The sequence below is a fragment of the Bombus pyrosoma genome, linkage group LG10 (genome assembly GCF_014825855.1).
Source record: "Bombus pyrosoma isolate SC7728 linkage group LG10, ASM1482585v1, whole genome shotgun sequence".
In the NCBI taxonomy this organism is placed as follows: Eukaryota; Metazoa; Arthropoda; class Insecta; order Hymenoptera; family Apidae; genus Bombus; species Bombus pyrosoma.
The window spans coordinates 1,020,844-1,046,146 of NC_057779.1; the positions used below are offsets into that span (position 1 = coordinate 1,020,844).

The 25,303-nt window shown below is 42.2% G+C and overlaps 2 protein-coding genes across 6 annotated transcripts in view; one reads left to right on the forward strand and one right to left on the reverse strand.

Moving 5' to 3' along the window:
• The window catches only part of LOC122572080 (unconventional myosin-IXb), an 83,350-nt gene extending 77,969 nt beyond the window's left edge, over positions 1-5,381 (forward strand). For both annotated transcript variants that reach the window (XM_043736663.1, XM_043736664.1), the window contains 7 exons: positions 41-230; positions 523-694; positions 943-1,154; positions 1,746-2,008; positions 2,434-2,706; positions 2,793-2,892; positions 3,271-5,381. In XM_043736663.1, coding sequence (XP_043592598.1) covers positions 41-230; positions 523-694; positions 943-1,154; positions 1,746-2,008; positions 2,434-2,706; positions 2,793-2,892; positions 3,271-3,428 — 1,368 coding nt within the window. In that variant the 3' untranslated portion in view covers positions 3,429-5,381. The remainder of the gene's footprint in view (positions 1-40; positions 231-522; positions 695-942; positions 1,155-1,745; positions 2,009-2,433; positions 2,707-2,792; positions 2,893-3,270) is intronic.
• Positions 5,382-19,420: 14,039 nt separating this feature from the next.
• Positions 19,421-25,303, reverse strand: part of LOC122571301 (beta-1-syntrophin) — a 364,855-nt gene continuing 358,972 nt past the window's right edge. For all 4 annotated transcript variants that reach the window (XM_043734871.1, XM_043734870.1, XM_043734872.1 and 1 more), the window contains exons 7-8: positions 24,441-24,658; positions 19,421-22,891 (exon numbers count right to left, since the gene is read on the reverse strand). In XM_043734871.1, the coding sequence (XP_043590806.1) occupies positions 22,799-22,891; positions 24,441-24,658 (311 nt within the window). In that variant the 3' untranslated portion in view covers positions 19,421-22,798. The remainder of the gene's footprint in view (positions 22,892-24,440; positions 24,659-25,303) is intronic.

Consider the following 25,303-nt stretch of genomic DNA (forward strand, 5'->3'; position numbering starts at 1 on the left):
AGAAGCATGTAGTACGAGGATTTTCCGACTTGTTTCGTAGAGAACCGGTCTGTTGAGTATGCTGGATGTCGAATGCTCGATTCGTGGCACTGCTGAGAGCTATGTGGCGAAAGTGAAGGTTCAGCACAAACAGAATCCGCGGTTGTTCGAACCTAGGATCGTAGATTGCAGGTCATTTGGGATCCAGCATTTCGCTGGCAGAGTCACTTACGATGCCTCCGATTTTCTGGGTATGTGGACGATAATATTTTTTAATGTACATATATGTTCTTCTTATACTTATTCTTACGTCTATTTAAGTCAACAATGATTCTTTATATTTTTTTCGTGGGAAGCTTGTTTTATAATGTTTACCAAATTTTATCTTTTATATGAAACAAAGTATCGAAATTTTTATTGAATTTAATTCTCAATCCAAACCTCAAACGTAGTTCGATATTGCAAACCAAAGAATAAAAAGGCATTCCCCTCAAAACCTTATTCACAATGGTACACCATAAAATACGGAATTTTTCTATAAAGATACCAATAAGGACGTGGTTCCCGACGATCTGGTAGCCGTATTCTACAAGCACACGTGTAGCTTTGGTTTTGCGACCCATCTGTTTGGCAGCGAACTGAAAGCTCTCTACGCGAGCGATACAGTGCCCAGGGGTGTCAGCTTCAGGATATCGCCCACATCTCACACCGACCTGTAAGAAAAAGTCCCTGATCGCACAGCCAAAAGTTTGGAATCGCCACTTTTTTCATAAAATTTAAGAATTAAAAAGCAAGAAAATCAGCTTAGAATTCTATCATCTTAGACAATCCTTTTTTTTCTAAAAAGTTATTTAAATTAGTAATAAAATTTTCTATGTAGATACAATTAAAATGTGATTCGAAATTTTTGGTCGGCAGAATTTTTACGAGGTATAAGAGCGATCGTTGATAATTTCCTTTCAGATTGAACGGGGACGAGCCGATCTCCACGTTAACGCAAGACTTCCACACGAGGCTGGATAATCTCCTGAGGACTTTGGTCCACGCAAGGCCCCACTTTGTCAGGTGCATTAGGAGCAACGGTACCGAGACGCCTCTTCACTTAGACAGAGGCGTGACTATGCGTCAGATACGATCCCTTCAGGTTCTCGAGACGGTGAATCTAATGGCCGGCGGTACGTCTTGAAACTATCTACGACAGGGAATTTACATACGCGCGCGGTAGATCTCTTTGCCTGTTATCGCCTGTGGCGTTTGATCTTATCCTTGTCAATGGTTCCTCCCTGAAAATAGTAGAATTTTGGAAGTCGTGGGAGTTGAATGTTTCTTAATTTTTCAGATTTAGAAATGTGTATATAGTATGTATAATAAAAATTAGTTAATTTTTCATACGTTTAAATCAATTTTCAACCAAATTTCAATCAATATTCGATCGTTCAACACAACGTTAACATTTATTTATTTTTAATCAATCAATCTAGTGTTGTATCACCAGAGTTGATCGTGTAAACAATGTAAAATTGTAGTAGATGTATGATTGAAACAATAGGTGTTTCGTGCAGTGCATTATATAATAATTTTTGCCGATAAAAATATCAGACGGCGAAGACGTAATATAAATCTTTCAATTGAACGATTCTATTTCTTATCCAAAATATACTTATCCAAATGTACGATGAAAGAAGAATAGTTTATTATTTGATCATTAGGATTATTCGTTTGAAACATTTAGTTGAAAAGAGGGCGCCGGCTCGAAAAAATTGCAGGATATCCGCATCGGATGCGTTTCAAGGCGTTCAATGCGAGGTACAGGCTGATCGCGCCGTTCAAGCAACTGCGTCGTGCTGAGGAGCAAGCGGTGGAGGATACGAAGCTCATTTTGCAGAACGCACAGCAACTGAAGAGCAAATTCGGCGCGAGCACCAGCTGGGCTCTTGGCAAGAGGCACATCTTCCTCAGCGAGGGCATTAGGCAACAGCTCGAGAACCTACGCTCGGAAACACGCAGGAAAGCTGCCACCGTGATACAGGTAATGGGATTTTTCGCGGCGCCCTTATCTTTTAATTATCAACGAAACTTTAATAAAATCCTTTCCGCTATTTCTTGTTTAGTGTTCTTTGTTCATTCAAAAGAAGTATGCTGTTTAATATCCTCAGAGCTTCTTAAAGTATTTGATCCATTTCCACTTTTTAAATGCTTTCCAATCGAGGTATTCCATCTGGAATTATTACAACAATAAATAAGAATCATTTTCAATCTTTTACACACAAAATATCGTTTTTTAATTTTCTTGCATTTAAAGATATAGGAATAATTATTGAGAGAAGCAATTTTGGGACAAATACTTTTGACACAAGGAGAAATAAAACTTACCTAATCAAAAGTCTTCCACCCTACATTAAAAAAAGAGTTACTAATTAAGAAACGCTAAATTATCTCTTTACCTATTTTCAGTGCACGTGGAGAGGTTGGCGGGTGCGGAGAAGGTGGCCTTTGAGGAAGACCACTATAGGTGTAACATCTGGTATTGGTCAGAAAAAGCCTCAACAACCCACATCTGCTAACACTGGAACCGTTCAAAGGAACGTTACCACTGCCACGGGTACCGGAACCGGAACAAGACCTAGGCCTCAGCCAATCGCTGGTACGCCACCTCCTGATCCATCGGAAAAGTGCGCAGACCAGAAAATGATCCAGCAAACGTGCACCTTATTCGGATTGGATTTGGTAAGCAGAGCTGGCATGTTTTTATGGAGATCTCTATTCCAAGGCCGTGACTTTAGGTCGTGAAACGAAATGGAACTTTGTTGCAGGAACGACCACCTCCGGTACCGCCCAGCAGATCGTACACCGTGACTGGAAACACAAAGTTGGGCTATCCGCAGACTAGAATCATGAAGATGCCCTTCCCAGGTAAGGAGGTGGTTGCTCTAATAAATATTGATCTTATTAAACTTGGAAATTTAAGCATCGTTGAATTTCGTGTTAGGGAATATTTGTGTATTAGCGATTTACTAGATATTGATTTAAAAAAGTATAACTTTGTCCTTTTGTCGAATTTTGTATTAGAGAATATTTATATATTGATCGCCGATACTGATTCAAAGAATACAATGCCCTATGAAAAATTTGGAGAATTTGTTTAAGTTGTGTTAGTAGATGAAAGATTCGAGTTCTAATTCTATTCGTGCAGAGTGGTTCGATTTATTCTAGAATGATTCTTCCCTGGATTCATCGTACTACGCATTTGGTTTTGCTTTCCAAATACGGGTGGAGTTATTGTTCTTTCAGAAGAGGGTGAAGGGGAAGTGGTCCTCCTGAAGGGTGAAACCGTTCTGGTCGTGGGTGCGTCTCCCAGGCGAGGTCACCTGCTGGTGGAACACAACAACACCACGCTACACGTGCCCTATCAGTTCATGGAGCTGAAGCCATGTAATATTAACATCTGAACGCGTTATTTATTTCCGTGGCGTTTTCGTCGCTCGTACGATGCCGTGAGTTTAACTTTAATTCCGCTAAAAATTTCATCGAATTTACTATACTAGGGAACCTTGGTTTATAAAATAAAAATTGAAATCTTTATTCAAACTTTGACAGAGAAATCTATAGGGAAAAATGGAAATGTAGGAACATAATAGTACGTGGATAGCCGTTTCTTATTTAAAAGGACAACTCGAATAGAGTCGGAACTTTGCTTGCTCTCCGCGATTCTATTCTTTTTCCTTTGTTATATCTAGTAGTATAATCCGTCATTATGCTGATATTCCATCTTCCTTGACATATATCCTTTTTCCACATCTCTTGATGTCCTATTCGCGAACCATTTTCTTCGGACAAAAACAACCTGCCGATGAAAAACAAACGCGAGAGATCCTCGCGGAAACGTTGTTATCCGATTGGACTTTCGGATACAATTTAAACTTCCAATTAGCTTCACACAGTTATTCTGTGCGCCTTTTTTCCTCCCCTCGTTTAAACTATGAAAACTGTCCTCTTCCCATGTATATCGTTCCACATTTTATCTACTGGAGATGTGAATGAATTAATTCTGGAACACAAACCAGCAATTTTTTCAGATTTTTATTGTTATAATACAAAATTACATAATATTTTGAAATGCTATATGACAAACGAAAACTTTGTCAATCATAAAAATTACAAAAAATTTGTGTTTTAGGATAAAATTCATATGAAATTGGTACTATTATCGCTAAACTAGCGTTACAGGAAAAGTGAAAGGAATGAAAATTAGCAGAAAAATTCGTGACACTGGCATCGTTCGAGCGGCAATGGAACACCGATAAGATTAGAATTAGAAGCACGGTTAGGACAGTGAAGTTTGTCCTTTAATTAATTACGCCGACCGTCGAGCGAGAGTTTCACGCGGAAGTCAGTATACCGGTGCTTATCGTTCGCCCGAAACGCGTCTCGTCTTCCTCGCTCCTTCCGCGTGGGTGGCAGCCACCCTCCACAAGCCACGTTCGTCTTCCATGTAGATAAGTACACTCAAGCCGACTCGCGTTTTCGAATTAGTAAGCATGTTAGCCGTTAAATGCCGCTGAGTCTCGCGATCTTCCGTATATGAGTAGATTTTACGTGTATGCCGCACGTTAATTCGATTATGCGACGATAACTAGCACGATCGACCGTAGACTGAGTGATAAGAGAATTTTAGGAAATTTGTAATGGTTGTAACGGTGTGTGAATGATCAGTTTCGAATATGTTTCAACCTCGTTGAGTCTTTTTTGGAATTATGGTTGGTACGATGTGTTAAACAAGAATTTAATAGGGGTATAAGATCGTCAAAGTATAAGTGTTGGGGGGAGGGGGGTTAGAGGATATTTACCAACAGTATTCTGTCTTTGAATTCTTAGTGCCAATTTCTAGAAAGAAATCTGCAGTTACTGTAGAACGTCCAAATTTCGTTTCCAGGAATTTAAGTAAAATGTTGGTGAAGTCAGAGATGAAAAGGAAATTCACTTTCAGAGACGAGATTTGGTCGTTCTACGGTGTATTTGTACATGTATTATATGATTAAGAGATCGACTTCGTAAGATAGCTCGACAATAGGTCTAAAGAATAGATTTAATCGAACAAGTTATTCTATCATTATCGCGATAATCATAACAGGCAACAAGTTCTAACATCGAATCAGGAAAGGTAGATAGGAGAGACAGAGTGAGACCGCGCTTTGTAGATATACGAAACTCGTTCAGTTAGAAACGATAAACGTCCATTGAGAGGAACAGACGAGAGTTCGGCCTGGAAACTCTGTCGAGTTCACCGTTTCGAGAATATGTACATACGAGTATGTATGCCGAATGTTACGTAGTTTACAGATACCAGAGCTGATGCATACATATAGATAGCTATAAGTGCGTCGAGATATTTTTGAATAAAATATAAGCGTTTTTGAAAATGATAACGACCCCTCTTCTTACTCGCCCTTAGTTTCTTTCATCCCTCAATGAAAATTCAGCACCCCTCCGCGCTAGAGTGGAAACACATAAAGTGTGTTTCGTTCGTTAGAAATAGTTCCTTTTACCAAAAAACTAAATTAATACGGTTATTTTACTTCAAATAAGAGGCACTGCTTCTTTCAATTAGGAAATTCCTCCTTTTCTTTTCCCTTCTTTTCGCTCTATTGACACACGTTTCCACGTTCATTTATTTATAATTCTCACTATTCATCCTCTTATTTCTCCACCTACACGAACATTTATAAACGTCGATCTACGACTCTTTGTCATTTTTTCCCCTTATCAACTCGTGATCTGAAATTCCTCCGCTTCAATGATCGCAGTAGCAATTCCTGCACGATAGGTCCGATCTCCTGTGTAGAAAATCAGGCGTCAAAGAGACAAACTTATTGCATCACCTTGTCAACTTGTTTGTGGAGTTCACGTATACACGTGACCATTAGTGCACGTGGAACAACATGAGTGGCTGCAGTCGTAAAAGGATGTCATGTATGGGACTTAATAATAAGCAGTTTCGAGGGATAGCGCGATTCGCGTTCGCATTAACAAGCGGCGCGGTGCAACCGATCCGGTGTTAATTAGCTTTTAATTAACATTGTTCCAACGGGAGAGTATACGAAATTTATGTAACTCGGCCGACTCGCTTTCGCTTGGCCAGATTTGCGCCGTTTGATCCACATCGTCTGTGGACAGGAATTTGGTTAATTACCCGACGAATAATACCGGAAGGTATTGTTTAGATACTTGCCAGCTTATGTATAATTGTGGTGGTAAAATTAGTATCCAGTATAACTGATAATAATACAAGGTATTTTTATTAATAAATTTAATTAAGGCTAAAACTGAATCCATAGAGGAATATGGATATTATTGTATTTCTGATGAATACAATTTTGACGTCAGAGATAAAACCTTTGATCCAAATTATGATTAAATAAAAGGCATAATCATTGCGATCGCGATTAGTTCAAGTTGTATAATTTGATCTGTATTTCGGTATACACGTCCCAAATCAGTTAACAACGACGAGTCATCTCGAGAAACCTACTTTACTTTCAAAGGTCCGTTCTTCAACAAGATTCAACGATAAAGTCCTAACATTCAATAAGTTTCAAGATCGACTCATCGCTCTTAAATTTTATAAAACGATGGAATAGCCGAAAGAAGCCATGCGAAATATTTCCTTCTAACGTTCGCTATCAGCAAACTTCTTCCATTGTGACTACAGTTCTACGTTCTTGATTCAATCAGAGTTAACAAAGATCCTTCAGAATGCATTCCGTCACCGAGACCCAGTATCCTACTTCGTATTTTCTCTCATTTTCCTTCAAGAAATTCTGCAATTCCAGAGAAACTTCCGCGCACGTCCGTCCCCACGGTAGAATCACGACTGTTACCCTCTTTTTCCCAGATTTAATTTTCTCTCGCGAGGTGTGCCTTCGACGTTTAGCGCGACACTCGCGGCAGGAAGTGGGCAGGCTCGTGTCTCGTTTCCAGTGCGCCTGCTGCCGCGGAAGAATGCTCGCTGCAAAGAAACTGGCGAATAGGAATTCTTCGGTGTCAGACGTGTCCCAGAAACGAGTCGCTCGAGCGCCAGGTATGCTTCAATAGCAAAATTTCCTCTCTTTTGCGTTTCTCTGACGTCGCTGTTGCATTGACCTGTTTGACGCTTTCGCGAGAGAATGGCGTAAAGCGGATAGATTTGCAGATAAATGGTTCGCACTTCTAGAACTATGCTTTGAACGCTACAGCTCGGAACGTTTAAAGTCTCAAGGATCTTAGAGCAATACCATGAAAACGAAACCGGATTGCAATTATAAATATTTATTAATGTCTTAACTTGTCGAATATTTTATAAAATTAATTAATTAATGAGATGATTTGATTCAAGTGGATTCATGTTCAATTGATCAATGGACAACATTTGGCTTTCGTTCACTTAAAATTAGTATCTTCCTGCATCGATGTAACGCGATCAGATCGGTTCAAATTTTTGGAAACCATTTTTTTCGGCCGCGTCTAGCGCCTGCGAGGCAAATCAAAGCGCAGAGATTCGATCTCATTTTTGGAAATAGAGAGGAGTCGTTAAATCCAATGAGCAGGATCACCTACTTTCTAGATTTAGCGCTGATTTAGCTTAGATTTAAAAATGAAACTGACAGCGTTTGGACATTGTGAATGACATACGAGTTAAATCACAATCGTGCCAATCCGATCTCTATCTCAATGCCGGAAGAGACTATTTTGAAGCGAAATTTAAATGAATTTATTAATAAAATTTTGATAAACTCAGTTCGATTTCTGTTTGATCGCATCTCGTATTTAGATACTCCACTCACCCAGACTCCAAAGAAGTTAATGTTATAAAAATTCTAGAATCCTGGAATTCTAAAGTCCAAGAATTTTACAGATCTATAAAAATCCTACGATACTAAAAAAAAGTCCACAAGTCTTAGAGTCTCGGGAACCTAGTTTCATAGACATCGTAGAATTCTATAGGGATTCTAAGATCCCAGAATTCTAGAGTTCTAGAAGGGAAAAGAAATAATCGTAAAGCTACGATCTTCTAAGAGTACAAATTTCAGTACCAAATATAATCGATAGAAGTGATTCGATACTTTAAAATCATTTTTCTTTAAATTCGTTATTTCGATGAAACGAATAGACGTATTTTTTCAAATGTACCAGCGGACCAGGAATTGGATACGCGCCTTAATTCGCGATCGGTATATCGTTCACGAACTCGGCCCAACACCCATGTACCACAAAAAGGCGATGAAATATTAACGCAACATTCATAATTACGCGTGAATGGAGATCGCTGGCTGAGTCGAAAATAAATGGTTTCCGCAGCGGAAGCCGGTGTCGGATAATGAACAAAATAGGCTCTGTTAAATGATGAATTCTCGAGGGTGGCTACGCCTTTGTAGTCCCGCGGTGCCTCGTGAAATATACAAAGCGAAACGCGAAGCGATAACGCAACACTTTCAGTTCGTAGGCTAATGGAATTTAGAGGCAGTCGCACTGAGTTGCGAATAAATCTGACTCCGGAATTTTCAACGATGTTGAATTATACATAAAAGTCAGCATCGAATATAAGGCAAAAGTATTCGGCCGAATATTAACCGTGCCATGAAAAAAATCTGAAAAGGAGTGAGTTGCAACGGTAGCTTTAAGATGCAGCAGGATTTGCGGAGGGGTAAGTTAGGTTTTGGCTTCCTGGAATCGTAGAGTCCTGATACTTCAGCGTTCTAGAACCGTAGAGTTCCAGTAGACGTGCTAGAATTAAAAAGTCCTAAAGTCTTGAAAGTCTATAGCCCACAAAATGTCTAAAATTATAGAGATCTTAAAGTTCTGGAATTTCATAGGTACGTCCCATTCTTAATGCGTGACTCTGCAATCTCAGAATTGAAGCGTTCCAAAATCGCAGAATTAAGAAATGTGTGTATCGCGATTGAAAAGCGTAAGCTTTTCATGTCATTTGTGGTGGTCCAATAGAAGCTGGCATACCCCAAGGCAGTGTCCTTGGACCCCGGGGAGCACGAGGCGAGGCGTAGGACCACGCCCTGGGAAACCCCTATGGATCTGATATTCTCCTATAGCTGAGTGGCGGCTGGTCAGTGCCTTTGGCCCTCGTCAGCTTGCCGATCCAGTCCGGAGAATTTTAGAGAAGTTGGTGGGCCCATGCCTGCCAAGGTCACTCACCTCACCTTTTCGCGGGGTCCTTCGTCACCCTGCACCGGCATTGACCGGTGTAGGGTGCGGAAGAGTGAGTGGCACTAAAACTGGAACTGATGATGACGACTTCGGCGAAACATAACCTCTTAACCTACGATTTACGTTAGAGAATTTTGGACCGAAAACATAAATAAGCTCGTGCAGCTTTCGAGCCATTCGCACGACTTGTGTACTACGTACCACGGGCGATGCCCGTAATATTTACGATTGGTCCGATCATCTACTACGGGCTATGCCCGTAATATTTACGTTTGGCCCGATCATCGTACCAAGGGCTACACCCGTAGTTGTAGGTTAAGGGGTTAAATAAATAAATAATATGGATAGCGAACGTAAAAGGAATATAGTTTACGGTGCAAGGGAGGGGACCCCAGTACCGGCGCAGTTGTGGGTAGACAAGTGGGTCCCGTTGTGTCGTCATCTTACGACCACGGCCATTCGGTGATGGACCGTCAGGCCCCCGGGTCGGTTTCTGCGCCTGGCGAAGCGAGGAGGTTATTGAGATTGGTGGACGGGCAGGAGGGTATCTTTGTGGCTCCCTCGATGGTCTCGGATGTCGGACCATCTTCTTTAGAAGGATATTGGAGAGCCCGCACGAGGTCCGACGACAAGGAATCGATAGCCTCGTTGAAGTCGAACCTCTCTATAGCATTTGGGCGGTCCAGGGGCAAGAAACGGAAGGTGATTTGCACTATCCCGGACATGCCCGAGGATCTCGTGCGTGAGCTGAGGAGTGCCACGGCTGCTGATATCGGTGCTGAGATGATCAAGAGGGTCGAGGAGATAATCAGGGTAGCGATTACATTATCCAACCTTAAGGGAACCTACATCAAGATCCTTAAGGAAGCGGCAACCTCTCTTGCCGCCGGAACGATGGGGTTTTCCAGGAGGATTGGACCCACCTGCGGTACTCAGGCCCCAAAACTCGCGGAAGCGAGGCCGTCGTTTCTCGAGAAGGAAAACGAGGCCTTGCGGAAAGAGCTTGCGAGAATGGCGGTGAGCGCGCCCCACGAGTATTCTCGGTGCGGCGTCTCCGCTTCCGAGTCGGGGTATCCTCCGAGAAACGGACAGAGCGACAACGCGCGTTTCACTACCCTAGAGAAAAGGGTCGAGGAGCTGAGACCCTCCATCATAAGGGCCATTAAAGAACGCCTCAGAGGTAGGCGACACAATCGTGAGGCGCGAGCCAGACAGGATTCGGTGGCCTCAGCTGGCACCACCCAAATACTATCGCTCCCGGGGGAGCAGCAGAGTGGAGAGTGGAAGGTGGTCGAGCCAAGGAAAAAGGGAAAGAAGAAGAAAAAGGTGAAGAAAGTCACAGAAAGGGCGGTGGGGAGTCAAGTCTACACGGCTTCATCCGAGACAAACGCTCAGTCTGGGAGAAGGACAAAGGGCAAACCTATCCTCAACCTAACCCCAAAACCGAGGGCTGCCACATCGACGGGGACCTCGGCGAAAACTGCGAAAAGTATGCCGGTGCAAGTGCCTAAGAAGGCTGTGCTCCCTCGCTCACCGCGATCATCTGCAGTGACCCTGACCCTAAGCGAGGAGGCGAAGTCGTCATACGCGGAGGTGCTGGCGTCGGGAAGAGGGAAAATCCCGCTGGCAGAAGTTGGCATCGAGGCGGTTAAGATGTGCAAGACCATGACCGGCGCTATCATCTTGGAGGTCCCCGGTGATAAAGACCGGAAGAAGGCGTCCACGCTGGCGACGCGTCTGGTGCAGATCTGGGACCCGGCCACGATCAGAGTCGCGGTTCCAGCCAAATTGGCGGATCTGCGCGTGATCGGGATAGACGTGTCCGTCGCCAAAGAAGAGCTGCGGGACACCTTGGCGTTGGCTGCGGGATGCGACGGCGCGAAGGTGTAGGTCGGAGATATCGGAACTTCTAAAAGCGGTCTCGGCTCGGCTTGGGTGCGTTGCCCACTAGTCGAAGCGAGGAAGCTCGCTGAGGCAGGAAAGGTTGCACTGCGAGTCGCTCGGGACACCTGCGATCCATCGGATGGGAGGAATGGCGTGCTGCCCGCCGAAGAAGGAAAACAGGAGGATGCCATCAATTCGTGATTCTGCCGCGAAGAAGGGGATAGCGGATCCAGCGTGCGTCGAAGGAGGTACCAGAGGAGCGGTACGAATCCGGCACTACCGGGCGCCCTCTTTCCGGAGGGCGCGAGATGCTTATGAAGGTTTGCTCCACGAAAAAGAAATGTCGTTGGACCCCTGCTGTTCACCATCTACACTGCCAATTTACCAACTTTCACAGAGATAACCACAGCGACATTTGCTGATGATACAGCTTTATTAGCATCCCACTCAGACCCGATAATTGTCTCTTCAACTCTCCAGCGAGGTCTCGATTCTATGGGAAAGTGGTTCCACAAATGGCACTTCGAAATAAATGAAAATAAATCCAGTCATATAACCTTCACGCTGCGAAAATAATCCTGTTCACAGGTGACGATAAATAATATTCCAATTCCAAACAAAGATACAGTCAGATATCTGGGCATGATTCTAGTCAGAAGAATGGCTACACATCGTAGATAAATACAAACAACTGAAATCAAAATTAAAAAGATTCTATTGGCTCATTGGTAGACGCTCCAACTTAAACGTGCAGAGTAAAATAATGCTACATAAAGCCATATTAAAACCTGTTTGGACCTATGGGATCTCCACTATGGGGAACAGCGAGTAATTTCAACATAGAAATTCTTCAACGATTCCAATCAAAAACTCTAAGATCCTTAATAGATGCACCTTGGTATGCAACAAAACAATACATTGCGACTTAGGATACCCACAGTTAAAGAAGAAATATCCAAATTCAGTAACAGGTATAACATAAGAGTTAACAACCACCAAAACCCATTGGTTACCCAACTAATTGACACGACGGATCAGATCCGCAGACCAAAAAGACATTACCCTTTAGATTTAAACATTAGATTCAACTAGAATCAAACATACTATAAACACTTATCATCCAAGTTATAGGACAACTATATATACTAGGATAATTTACTTATAATTCTCAACGAGAATTTATTGTAAAATTACCAAATATTATATATATATATATATATATATATATATATATATATATATAATATTATATTATATATATATATATATATAATATATATGATTATCAAATAAAATAAAGAGAAATTTATGGTGGACGGTGAGACATGTTGTTGGTTACATTAATAACGAGACGAGTCGATTTCGTTAACTATATTTACAGATGTTTTAAAATGTAGAATACAAAGTTAATCGCAAGCGTTGCTCGCTCGATGATATTCGTTATAAGATTGCGCGATACTGCAGTACTGATACTGATCATTATACTGATTCGCTAGACTGATTCGTTATATTTATTCATTCGACCGATGATCTCGATGACTCGATACTGATATTGATTGACTATGTCTGGAGAACATGGTCGTCTATTTATACTGTTCGGGGGGGGGGGGTACCGGAAGGTTTGAACTTGTCGCCTGTTGTCGAAATTGCTTTGTCCAGAGTTTATTACATTATGTGCGTCGTACAGTGTTAATCCTCTGTGGCAAAACAATTACGTGAGGCATCTTCGAATCAAAACGTCCTAAGACGCATATGCTGCCACACATTTTATCGAAGCCTTCGCGCAACATGGAAGAATCGATCGATCGCGAAACAAGGATACGCTAGGATAACCATGGGTTGGGTGGCGGCTAAAAAAACCGCAAGGATACAATATCGCGAATATTAAATTTTCGCCAGGTCGAAATTCCTTCTTTCGTGCGTTCCCACGAGATATCGTCGATAACCGCGAACGTATTCGAAGCTGCTTCACCTCCGCGAGGGAAGCGGTCTGTCGCGCCACGATAAGGAAAATCTCGGTGGATCTGTGAAAAACGGGTATCGCCGGTTTCCACGATTATGTCCACTATGTTTCCGGTTCGAATTAAAAATCGTTCAGAGACCGAGATAAGGCTAACCAATTGGGGTTTTTAATTAAAAGAGCCGACCGTTCCCTTCGAGATAATACCCCGAAATCTTCCGATGGAACTCAATTACTAGACTTTCTCGTAAAACGATAGTTACCCACTGCAAAACAATATACTCAGAAAGAACACAGGACGATTATTAATCCGAAAAACTCTCACGATTTCCGTGAAATTACCGTGGTGCAGGCCGTACCATGCACCCAAGAAATATTAAAATTCCAAACATCGAGGTATTAAAATTCCATGCACGAGAGACTGGTAGAAGCTTCGAACGCAGACGTTTCGCCGTGAAAATACCCTTGGAAACATCGGGAACCGACCCTTGGCCTGGCCAACCCCTACGCTCAGCTTAGCTATCTATGTAAATAGAAACTACTACAGCCGATCTTATTACGCCTCTCCCTAATTCAATTTTCGCGATTCCAATCGTCGTTCCTAATTTTCAATGGAGTCTGGTTATATAAAGAGAGGTTGGCTTAAGTTATAAAATCGTGAGAAAGAGTTCAGGGAAATTGCGGTTCTAGCGATACAAGCTAATTAAATTAGGGGCGCACTGTATTCTAATTGGAAAGTGGAAGAGAACAGAATCGGCTCGACAGTGAGATTTTTTTGTTTCTCTCTATAGATCGGCAACGAGTTGTTTGCGACACGTGAAACCCATGGGAGAAGGAAGCGATCAAATTTGGCGCGTCATAACACGGCTGCGTGTACACCGAATAACCTCGGCCACGTCTCGATTTGCATTTCAATCGGCCACCCTATCATTTCTACCTCTTTGGCTGAAACAAAAATTCGCCATCAGCTTCCTACAGACCATTTCGATTACTAACTTTGTTTCCACTACTTCCTGATCTGATCTGATCTTTGAACCCACTGTGGCCACGTCTGTCTTGTTTTAAGCTTGTTTATAGATTGTAATTTTTTAGTAATTGGTGATTCTCCGGTTTCAAGGGGCTGATAAGGAGGAAATAGTGTTGGAAGCTTCTGTACGAACCGAACGAGAATTTCTTTTCGCGGTTTATATAGAAGGGATTTAGAATTTATCGGGCCTGGGCATGAAACATTGCATGCCCCATCGCCGTATCTTTAATGATTAAGTAACGAGATCAGCGGCTACTTTCGCAAAACCAAAGTGGACCGCCCACGAAAATTGTTGTTCTATTCCGCGCCCCATCAACTCGACAAAGCTAAATGTACGAACGTTATAGATAGAATTTTACTCGATGCAAAGCGAGATAATGAAGATTATATAACTCTAGAAACAATATTGGTAACTTTTCCCCCAGTCAAATTTTTGAACCACTCAATCAGAGAATCGTTCCTCTTTACACTATCATTTTAGACTTTACACTATCGTTTATCTTTGAAAAAAGTGAAAAAAAAACACGATATAAAGCGAGATAATGAAGATTATATAACTCTAGAAACAATATTGGTAACTTTTCCCCAGTCAAATTTTTGAACCACTCAATCAGAGAATCATCCCTCTTTACACTGCTTTATTTTATTTTATTTTATTTTATTTTAGACTTTACACTATCGTTTATCTTTGAAAAAAGTGGAAAAATACTCGATGTAAAGTGAGATAATGAAGATTATATAACTCTAGAAACAATATTGGTAATTTTTCCCCCAGTCATATTTTTCAACGACTCAATCAGAGAATTGTTCCTCTTTATCATTTTAGACTTTACACTATCGTTTATCTTTGAAAAAAGTGGAAAAATACTCGATGTAAAGCGAGATAATGAAGATTTTATAACTCTAGAAACAATATTGGTAATTTTTCCTCCAGTCATATTTTTCAACGACTCAATCAGAGAATCGTTCCTCTTTACACTATCATTTTAGACTTTACACTATCGTTTACCTTTGAAAAAAGTGAAAAAACTCGATATAAAGCGAGATAATGAAGACTATATAACTCTAGAAACAATATTGGTAATTTTTCCCCCAGTCATATTTTTGAACCACTCAATCAGAGAATCGTTCCTCTTTACACTATCATTTTAGAAATCGGATATCTTTGACGAAAGTGAAAAAAAAACAGGATATCCAACGGACGCCATTCTTCTTTTCCTTGATTCATGGCATCGACGATTTTGCGCCTACATACGCGGTACGAGTTGCCGTATCGGTTTGCTCGTGAATCCACGAATCCGACGTTTCCAGGCGTCGTAACGATAGATCAGTTCTCGATAAAGAGGAATTTCGTGAAATCAAAATTACGCTTGGTGGTGGTATCCGAGATAGCCCGGGCCGAAATTTGCATTTCGATCGAACGTTTCTTGCCACGGCTTCCGTGCAACCGAGCCGACAAAAAGCGTGGAATTATCGCGCAGCCAGCATCGCCAGTCAAGGTAAAGCCCTGGAACCGTGGCATCGGTCGATCACCTTTCTGGAAAAGCTGGCCGCGTAAAACTGCACGATCCGCGCGCGTTTTTCTCTGATAGGATGCAGGTGAACGTCGCTGAGAATTGATCGTAGCCGACGAGCCTTTCGGCACGTCGAGATCTGCGCCCAGAAAAAGTGCTATCCAACGATAGCATGGGACAGGATTATTATCGCTGGAAATCAGGATATTTTATTTGAATCGGATTAAAATCCACTCGGACCAAGGGGATTTTGTTCTACTTTCACGCTGTGAAACGTTGAATCGACTTTGCGCACGAATCCGAATTATTTCAATAATTTAATTATCGAACTGAGCCACGCCATGAATCATTTCTGTTCCTTATGCGCAAGTAATTTTATTCGATTTAATGCTCTGTCAATCGGTTTTATATTTTACAAGCTGATTTTATTGGGTTCCGGATTAAATACGCAGTATTTTTGTGTTTCACAAGTTTTACGTTCTATTAAAAAGCAACTTTAAAGCCCAAAAAATTAAGAGAAATATGATTCTATCGTGTTCTTCATTGTACGCTTGTCAATCACTCATTGATATTCACGAAATTAGGAGCATAAATTGATACGGACGGAAAATGAAGGATCGCCGTTTTATCTCGATTTGCATATTTTCCGCGCGCCAGACTTACGCGAATCGGAAAATTACATGCTCGATCCTGATCGAAAATCTATTACCTCAATTAGAAGTCTCCTAGTTCGGACCATTACCGTTTTCATTATTCATATACTCGAACACATTTTGCTTCGAACACCTGAGATCACGATCGTTCTCATCAGAACGTATCACTCTCGCAGACTATTTTCACGTTTTTACCATTGAAATATGACCATCTGCACATCTTCGTAAATGCATACACGTTCGCAGCCCGGTGATTATTCGATACTTATTAGCATTCGCTCGTGCGGCTCAATTTCATCAGAAAGCTAAAGAATAATTAAAATCTTCGCTTGGTTTCGATCTGATGGCCACTATGCACGGAAAATACACGGAAAAACGATATCATTATCGTTATCCTAGTCAGAATTTATTTCAGGAATATGATGGTAAATTGACGAGGAGCATAAGCCAGTTGAGAAACACGAGACTCGCCATAACATCGAATCATAAAATTACACAGCATACCTCGTATTTTTAATTACTAGAATTCTAGCGTTAAATTACACCAACCAAAATTGTATATCTTCTCTTTCTCTCCCTCTTTTTCTTCGTCTAACGTGATTTTTTTTTTCTCACGTATACGGAACAATTTATTATTTTCATGGCTCTTATGTTCGCCAAAGGGCCGTATACGCTATAATTGCGAGAACCGCGACGGCGTTGGGCTACAGAGGTGAAATTCTATGGAATAAACGTATCATTACGGCTTTCCATGATGCGGGATAACAAAGGTGAATTATACGCGGCTGTTAGTCCGCTTTTATAATCTTTAGAACGTTCTGCCGCGCGAGGCGTGGCCTTGGGATTAGGGTTGGCCGGTGGAATAGAAACGAGTCGCTATGAAACGAAGGGGTTACGTTATCGCGGCCCGGCACGTTGTAAATATGCTAGTCCATGCTGGCTACTTCCACGACTTATCGTGTCACTCTCGATACCCGCTGCAGGAATTCGTGTCTTCCCGATTTTTAATCAGCCAGGTACGTCCGAGGGTCTACGTAATCGAATAATAATTGAAAATTCTCACTCGACGCGTTCCTTCTTCATTTATACGCGGCATTACGTGAGTTAAATTGTACGCGCTCAAAGTATTTTTCTACCTTTATCGTCACGTTAGAAATCGTTTTAGCAAAAGATGTGGAATTAGACAACCGATATCAGTTTCAGGTAGATAAAATTAACGGCACGTGTTTTATTAACACTTTACCGACCGCTGGCGGTTCAACAGCATACGCACGTCCGACCAGCAGCTCAGGCGCAGATTCTTCCTGGCGCCGGTTCTGTTTCGATTTAGACTCTCCAATTCTTCGATTCTTTTCGTTTATCGCGAACGATAAGTTTTTCAAATTGGAATAAAACTGTGAGAGCTTACAATGCGACGCAACTGACGCAACTGAGCAAGGTACCTTAGTATTAAATAACAAATTATTGCTCAAATAATAAGAAAGATTGTTGGCGACAAAAAGCCGATTAATAGGCCATCGGTCAGTAAACGTCGGCAGCGAAAAGTAGATTAATAGGCCATCGGTCGGTAAGCGTCGGCGACAAAAAACCGATTGGCTATCGGTCGGTAAAGTGTTAATTGCTTCATTGCAGCGATTTGAATTGATGGAACATTAATATAATATTCCGTGATTTTATGCCACGCAAAAAAGCATCATTTGTGTGTCATCGTTCGATTGCTAGTTGTCTGATTACCAGTCAAAGCGCCACTCTCGGTTAACTAGCAGCAAGAGTGCATGATCTTGTTAATTTGCAACGGTTAGTATTTAAATAACAGTCAATCGATATAACGCAGTAACGAGATGAATTAAATCGCCTCGGTTGCGTATCTTTTGGAACTTTAAAATTGCCTTTAAATTTCAATACGCCTCTGTTCTATCCGCTCCTCCATGGAGTTCTAAATTTCCTCGATCCTTGTTAATTAGGTATCACTGACTCACCACCAAGTCACGGGTTTATTTTAAATTTCAATGCGCGTTACGAGCTCTAGCTTGGCCGGACTCGTTAAACATGACCGGCCAACAGCCAGCCTGTATCATCGGTAACGAAGTAACGAACAGAGGAACGAGCGGCTTTAATGATGGATAATGGAGTTGTTGGAGAAATAATGAAATAATCGTGATCTCGTTCCTTCCATCAAATAGAATTAATGAAATAATTTCTCTCTTTTAAATAAGACATACCGATATTTACCTTATTTTCTCGAATAAACATTAACAGCCCCGTGGCGTTTAATTATTGAAATAATTGTCGACGAATAATGTTCATTTTCATTCGCGCTTTAACGAGCTTGTCTTCTTTTTTTTATTATGTATGTCTATATATTAAAAATATATATTATGAACAATGTGTCGTCGAAATTTTCTACCATCAGATTATTTCATGCCAGAATTCCAAAAGGGTACAACCATTGTCTTGCCAGATAAAGTTAGTCAAAAGTTCACGTTATAACGGGTGTCTCAAAGCGTCCGTGTGATTTACGTATAAGGTACTTGGGGTAAGAATGGGTGATTCAAGGGTGGAAGTATACAGGGAACCGCTGCAGGCGGACGGAAGACAGATCAGAAAAGTTTTGCGAGCCAATCACCCACTCCGGATATCGGGTTCGCCGATAAAAATGACAAAGTCTTAAAAGTTTCTCCTCGCTGTCGCGTCTGGCCGAGATTCCTTTCGAATTCGCCGTCGACCGTGCGTCTTTCGATCGCGAATATTCGATGGATCGTAGAAAAGGAAATGTTTTCAAGCTATGCATACTTTGTACTAACCCTCTGTTCGAAGGATCGAAGAATTAGCAATTTTTAAAAGTTTCTTCTATGTATAACATTGAAATCAGGACTCAGGTCTTATTACTAATATATTTGCCAATTTTCTTTCTCAAATATGCTACTACGACGTTTTTGTTCTCGTTACCCGTTTGTTCATAAGATGGAATATTCTTCGACATGCAGATTTTTCTTCTCTTTTTTTAAGTAGTAGTTTATACCTCTTCGAATAGTGGAAACGATAAACTCTACCTGCACGACAGATGATTGCGATTGACAACATAATCAACTTACCTGGAACGCCATTGTCAAAAGCTCGAATCTTCAAGCTTGATCCTATAATTTTATTGAAATCGTATTTTTCAAAAAAAAACCATCTAGGAGAAAATGATTAACAACGGCAATTTTCTAACCGTCTCATTTATTTGGTAACTCATAGATATACACGTTAACGTTCTCTTAAACCTAGAGAGAAATGAAAACGCAGGAGGACCGTGTGTCCCGTTTCACTCCTATCGATGGTTTTGGGAGGGCGATGAAGAAAAGAAAAAGAAGGACAATCGAAAAACGAAGAACGAGCCCAGCGACTGGCTTCGTCCAAAAATCATTAGAAAAATACACAGTTTACGCGCAAATCCTTTCAAACTGAATTAATTCTCGTCGATGTTGCGAACTTATTTCTCGCGTTTAATGACGTTTACCTCGTTCCCTAGGCGGGTGTACGTGTTTCTCTGTTTGTGTGTGTATACGTGCCGGTGTGTGTATGTGTAAATACGTTCTCGCGTTCCTTTCGCAGGATTCTCTCTGTCGACGAAATCGTTCGATTAATTCGCCCGACATGTTCGCTCATTTACAGGTTTTTCTACTTTCGTTAATTTCCACGCGGGGAGGGAGGTAGTCCGTTTCGAACCAACGAGACGGCCTCGTTTCTCATTACGCTCAAAATCTGACAGACGAATCCTAGTAGCAGGATAGCGTTTCAAGCGGATTTCCGTATTTAACCGCGATAAACGCAGCAAATTTGAGCTTCGTTCTTTATTTCGATTTATTTATAATTTCGCTCGGACCCGCGACGAAACCACCAGTGATCCCTTTATCTTCGTTTCTCGATGTGTCATAGGCGACCGTCGTCCCCTGGTGATTCACTATGACACGCCTGTGAAATTGAGTTCTCCGTCGCGTTCCAGCCAATTTCGGTAATTGTTACGAAATTGTGGTAAAAACTGGGTCGAATCGTTGATCGTACGAGTAATGCGGTTGATCCGGATCAGTCTGTCGGACCCTTGTATTCCTGCCGATCGTTTTAACACGATAAATGCTGTCCATGACCAGCCACTTTGACAAGCGCCGGCATTTATTAAGCCCGTGAACGATCGTTTTATCTCGTGGCTATTATCGACAATAAGCGTGAATTCGCGTGTATTCATAAATCGTCGCGATTTCTCTTTAACACCGAATCTCAGGTCCAACGATCCACGTTAGATTACGAGCGATCATGTCGAGGTTAATCGCGTCGTTTCGTGACCGTACGTATCATTCACACGAAAAATCTACAACACACAATCGACTCACGAGAGTTCCGTATTACGCTAAACAACCCTTCAATCTTTTTATAAGATCGAAGAAACGCGGACACTTTGTGCTATCTGCCCATCGTCGATGTCACGAATCTTCGTCTGATCGCTGTGTATCTATATACAAACGGGAGAACAGATTGCCAAGCGACAAGAAACCAATCTTACTCTTTCAAATACACCTGCTTTGACTCGTTTCACCGCGAAAGGAACGACAATGGCATACGACGAAACGGACACAATCAGTGGTAGGTGGCTTCGTTGATATGTTCTACTTAACGTCGAAATTTTTATTATCGCACGGCCTCCTTCGACCAACCTTTTCTCCTCGACGATCGTCGTCGATTATATCTCTCCTCTATAGAACGGATGAAATGGAATGCTCTTACACGGACAACACTCATATCTCTCTCGGCATCGATAATTCGCAGCAGCACTCGTAATGTGAATAATTCCGCCGTTTCACCGTCGATTCACGCCCACCCTGTGGGATAACTCGGTCTTTCGATGGCAATTCGTCCCTTGTCTGGACGATCTTCAACCTTTGTTCTCAGACGTTTGGTTGTTCAAAGCCACGGGTTTGTTGTTGGGTTCCCGCGGTACCCGCGGATCGTACGACGGATATTGAAACTAGGGCATTAGATGAGTTACATGACGGTTTATTTACACTTCGAGAGTTCCCTCTCTGATGGGAAACTTCGATGTTGCAAGCTGAAGGATGGCTTAAGTTTACGAAGAGAGAGAATCGAAATAATTCGAAGCAAACAGAGGTGAGATGGAAGCGACGAATGGAAGCGAGGGCTTTCGTTTATCCGTCAGTCAACTCCGCGAGGAACTAGGCGAGATCGACAGGAGTCGCGGCTAACCAGTACACATATCGACGTTTCTTGGCATCTTACATTTACTCGCGTTAAGAATACGAATCGTACAAAACAACTATTAACGCGCGTCCGTTGCTCCATCGACCCTGTTGATCCACGTTTCGCCTCTCCGCCTTTACAAAATTTTCCGCTATACACGATACAAGCCATTTTCTTTCAATCGCGAACAGAGCGTAGCCGAATTTTCGTAGGCGATAAATTCTTCGAAGGAACTCCAAGACACGAGTAGTACCAGTCGATGGCGAATAACTCGCGCCTGTTCTCGCGTAACGAAATCCACATAAATATCGAAGGGCAGGATGAAAAGGAGACGCCTGCCGTCGGAAAGTTTCGCCATCAGCCGGTACTCCGGCGGAGATCAACGTCCACGAACTCTTTAAAGTCGCTTTCGTTCGACGTTACGAAACTTTTAGCCACGATACGACAACTTTACTTGGTCGTCGGTTCTTCCAAACCTTCCTCCGTCTTTTCCATTTTCTTCCCTCTTTATTTATACCCAGGAGGGAGGAAGTTCGTCTGTCGCGGCGGCGTGGAGGAGAGGTCGAAGTCCCAGGGTCAGTCGATCCTCCGTGGTAGAGCGAACGGACGGCTGTTGGACAGTAATTGATTAGCTTTCTCTGCTAAGGTTCTCCGAAATCGAGCGTTCGATCAGAGACTTCTTTCGCCTTCTCTTAAATACACCCAGTCGCTCTCTTATTCTCTCTCTCTCTTTTTCTCTTTCTCTCGTTCTCTTTCGTTCGTTACATAGCGGTTTTTTTTTCATTTTGTTCTTTAGTTTAGGTAGATAGGTTTAATCGGTTACTTAGGCGCGTTGATTAGTTACGACTCCCAGCAGCGGACCTTCCTCCGCTTCCTTCTAGCCTACTTGTTGCGTGTTCGGATAACTTTCCGGCAAAATCGCGCGTTGGATGGCTTCGAGTTAACGATCAACCCGCTACTCTTCTCTCCATCGTCGTTACCCGGATTATATTATACTTTCTTTCTGTCTTTTGCGACGAAGAGTGTCTGCACAGCTCGCTCGTACACCGTCCTAATCGTCGTCGTTTCAATGGAAATAAGGAAGAGCGTAGTTGTCCTACAATAGGGATATCGCGATTTCCGGATGGAAATTGAAGGTGCAAGTTCGCGAGTGTCTCTTCCTCTGGTCCGTCGAATAATTTTTTCTTTCTCGTTCCTGCGTATCCTGCCTGCCACCCTCCTCTTCTCCCTTCTCCTCCTTCTTGTGTTTCTGGGCAATCCGAGGAGCTCAGTGAAGGAAGACGCTGGTGACGGACCTGGTGGTGTGGGGCGGCAGGTCGGGGGCCTCCGTGGGGGCCCCCTCGTACCCCTATGCGCTCAGGCCAAGCCGGTGGATCTTCGCCGAGAGAAAATTGTGGAGAACGAACACGATCGGCTTGGGACAGCTCTCGAGGTCCAGCTCCTGGAATTTTGGGAATCGACCATTCTTAAATAAATTGCGATAACTGTACGTTTTATTACGATTACTACACATTTACCAAATAATATCAAGTATAGTATCAATTAACGAAACGAATGAAAAGGAAGAGCAGCCCTAAATTGTTTGAGCATGTAGTTCAACTAAACCAATAATTCACCGTTTTCTTTTTATTTTACAAATTAATCTCAGTCAAAACCTGATTCTATGGATCTGTAATAGGATTTTTCATGAAAATATCGACGTTCTTTTCGCTTCTTTCGGTCCATTCGACAAAAATTACATCATCTACTTTTTCACGACCGATATAGACAATGAAACGTTTATTTAGTCTCGCGACCTTCCACGTCAAATTGAAAATAGAACCAATCGACGGGTTATTGTTTCTTCCGGACGCGGGAGGAGATCGCGGCCGATCGGTCGCTTAATAAAAAATTCCAAGGAGAAACGATCCGGAGGATTCTCCATTTGCGGTTTCGCTTCAGAGGCAGCTCGAGAGCGGAATAATTTTTCCATCGTGACGTCTGTCGCGGGAAATTCTACCTCGATGCTTTTTCTCACCCTCCTCCCCCCCTGGCCCATGCCCAACCCCCGTGACACCCACCCTCCTGGCTTCCAGAGAGCCGGAGCGTTATGAATGGCCATTGAACAGCGGGAGAGAACTGGACGACGGTGTTTGGGAAAGATGTAAAATACGTATTCTACGGTATCGTGCTCCGGCATCAAGGGCTCTTTCAAAGTGACGAGCACAATGGGATTACTCGGTGCACAGTCCTCTTTTTCACGATATCTCCGCCTCTCGTCCAAGATAATAATCTCGATAGTCTAGGTGGAGTCAATTAAAATTCTCAATACCATGGCCGACGGCAGAAAGGAAGCCTTCTTTTTCTCGTTGCACAATGAAATTCTTCCTCCCGATCGCGAGACGAAACGCGTCGCGTTATTATCGAACACGTCAGCTCCAGCTAGATATATTCTCCGTTAATTCTCTTTCGTTCGTGGAAGCTCGTAAGAAAATCGTGGTAACATTAAAACACGAATAATAGTCCTTTAGGATGAGATTGCAGGAAAAGTACAAGGGAAAAATATGATAAGTTACGTTTCTTAGCTTTTTAGATGGGGACGATTTGAAAATTCAATACTTTGTCATTTTGTAACGTCGCGTGCTGCGCTGTTGCTCGAGTTCGTTCGAAGCGGCGCTCGGTGGAAGAACGGAAGAAGTGGAAAATTACCACAAGATCGTCTATGCCAGATTAATTCTACGGACTTTTAAAGATTTATCGGCTATTTTTTAACCTCACAGATTCTTCCCTTTTTTGATAAGGTTCTATTAAAATCTTTCTTTTATTCCTCGAGTAACTTCGACACGATAAAGTCTGCAGAAATGGGCTTCGCTCTACAATTTTTACATGGAGTGTTATTTTTAAGCGGATGTCAGAGAAATATTGGATTTTAAGGAACTTGATAGAGTAGAAATTTTAGAGAACTTAATAAAGGCTATTAATAAGAAAATTTTCTGTCGAACGTCACTCACAATCTCGCCATCCTCGCCGCCAAAGTCGAGCCACAGTAGACGCGCCCCGTCGTCCGCAGACATCTTCAGTTTATCGAAGGATCTTCTCCAGAGGGGAGTCGGAGATGAGCTTGGACTCACCCCGTTACCTCCTACACCTCTGGTTCCAGCTGCGTACAACGCGAAACCGTCTTCGTGGTTCACGACCAGTTGACAGGCTTTTCCTTGCCACGTGCATCCTTTGGACAAACAAAAGGCGAGATTGATAATTAGAATTTTATTTAGCGCCAGTGCATGTTAAAGACGAAAAATTTAGAATCGCAAGGCGTTTTGCGAAATGCAAGAATTTGACAGGAAGATATATTAGCGTAATTAATTTTTCCAATTAATAACGAGATTAGTAGTGCACCTCGGCACCAAATTTCAAAATTTTTTTTGGATAGTGGATGCACGAAACGAGAATACAAAAGTACGGTAGTCGGGCGTATCGCGAGCGAAATAAGAATTCTTTGACAAAGCCGAGCTAAATTACATAGCACCAGTCGCGATTGAGGGAGAACAATCCTGCAATAAAACCATGTCACCGACTATAGTGAAAGTCATCTGAATCGCGTCGATACCAAACAATGAAGTGCTTTAATAAAACCGAGCTAAATTAAACAACAGCGAATCGATCGCAAAGTAAAAAATAATCCGATGAAATCGAGCTAGACCAAACAACATCAGCCAGTCGTAAACCGTAAAGAAAGAAAAAGAGGAAATTGCCCGATGAAACCGAAGCGTGGGACGAAAGGGTGGAAACGCGATTTCTAATAATTTCAATTCGTTGTTTTAAAGATTACAATATATACATTATTTTGTTATTCCTAATTACAAGATAAACA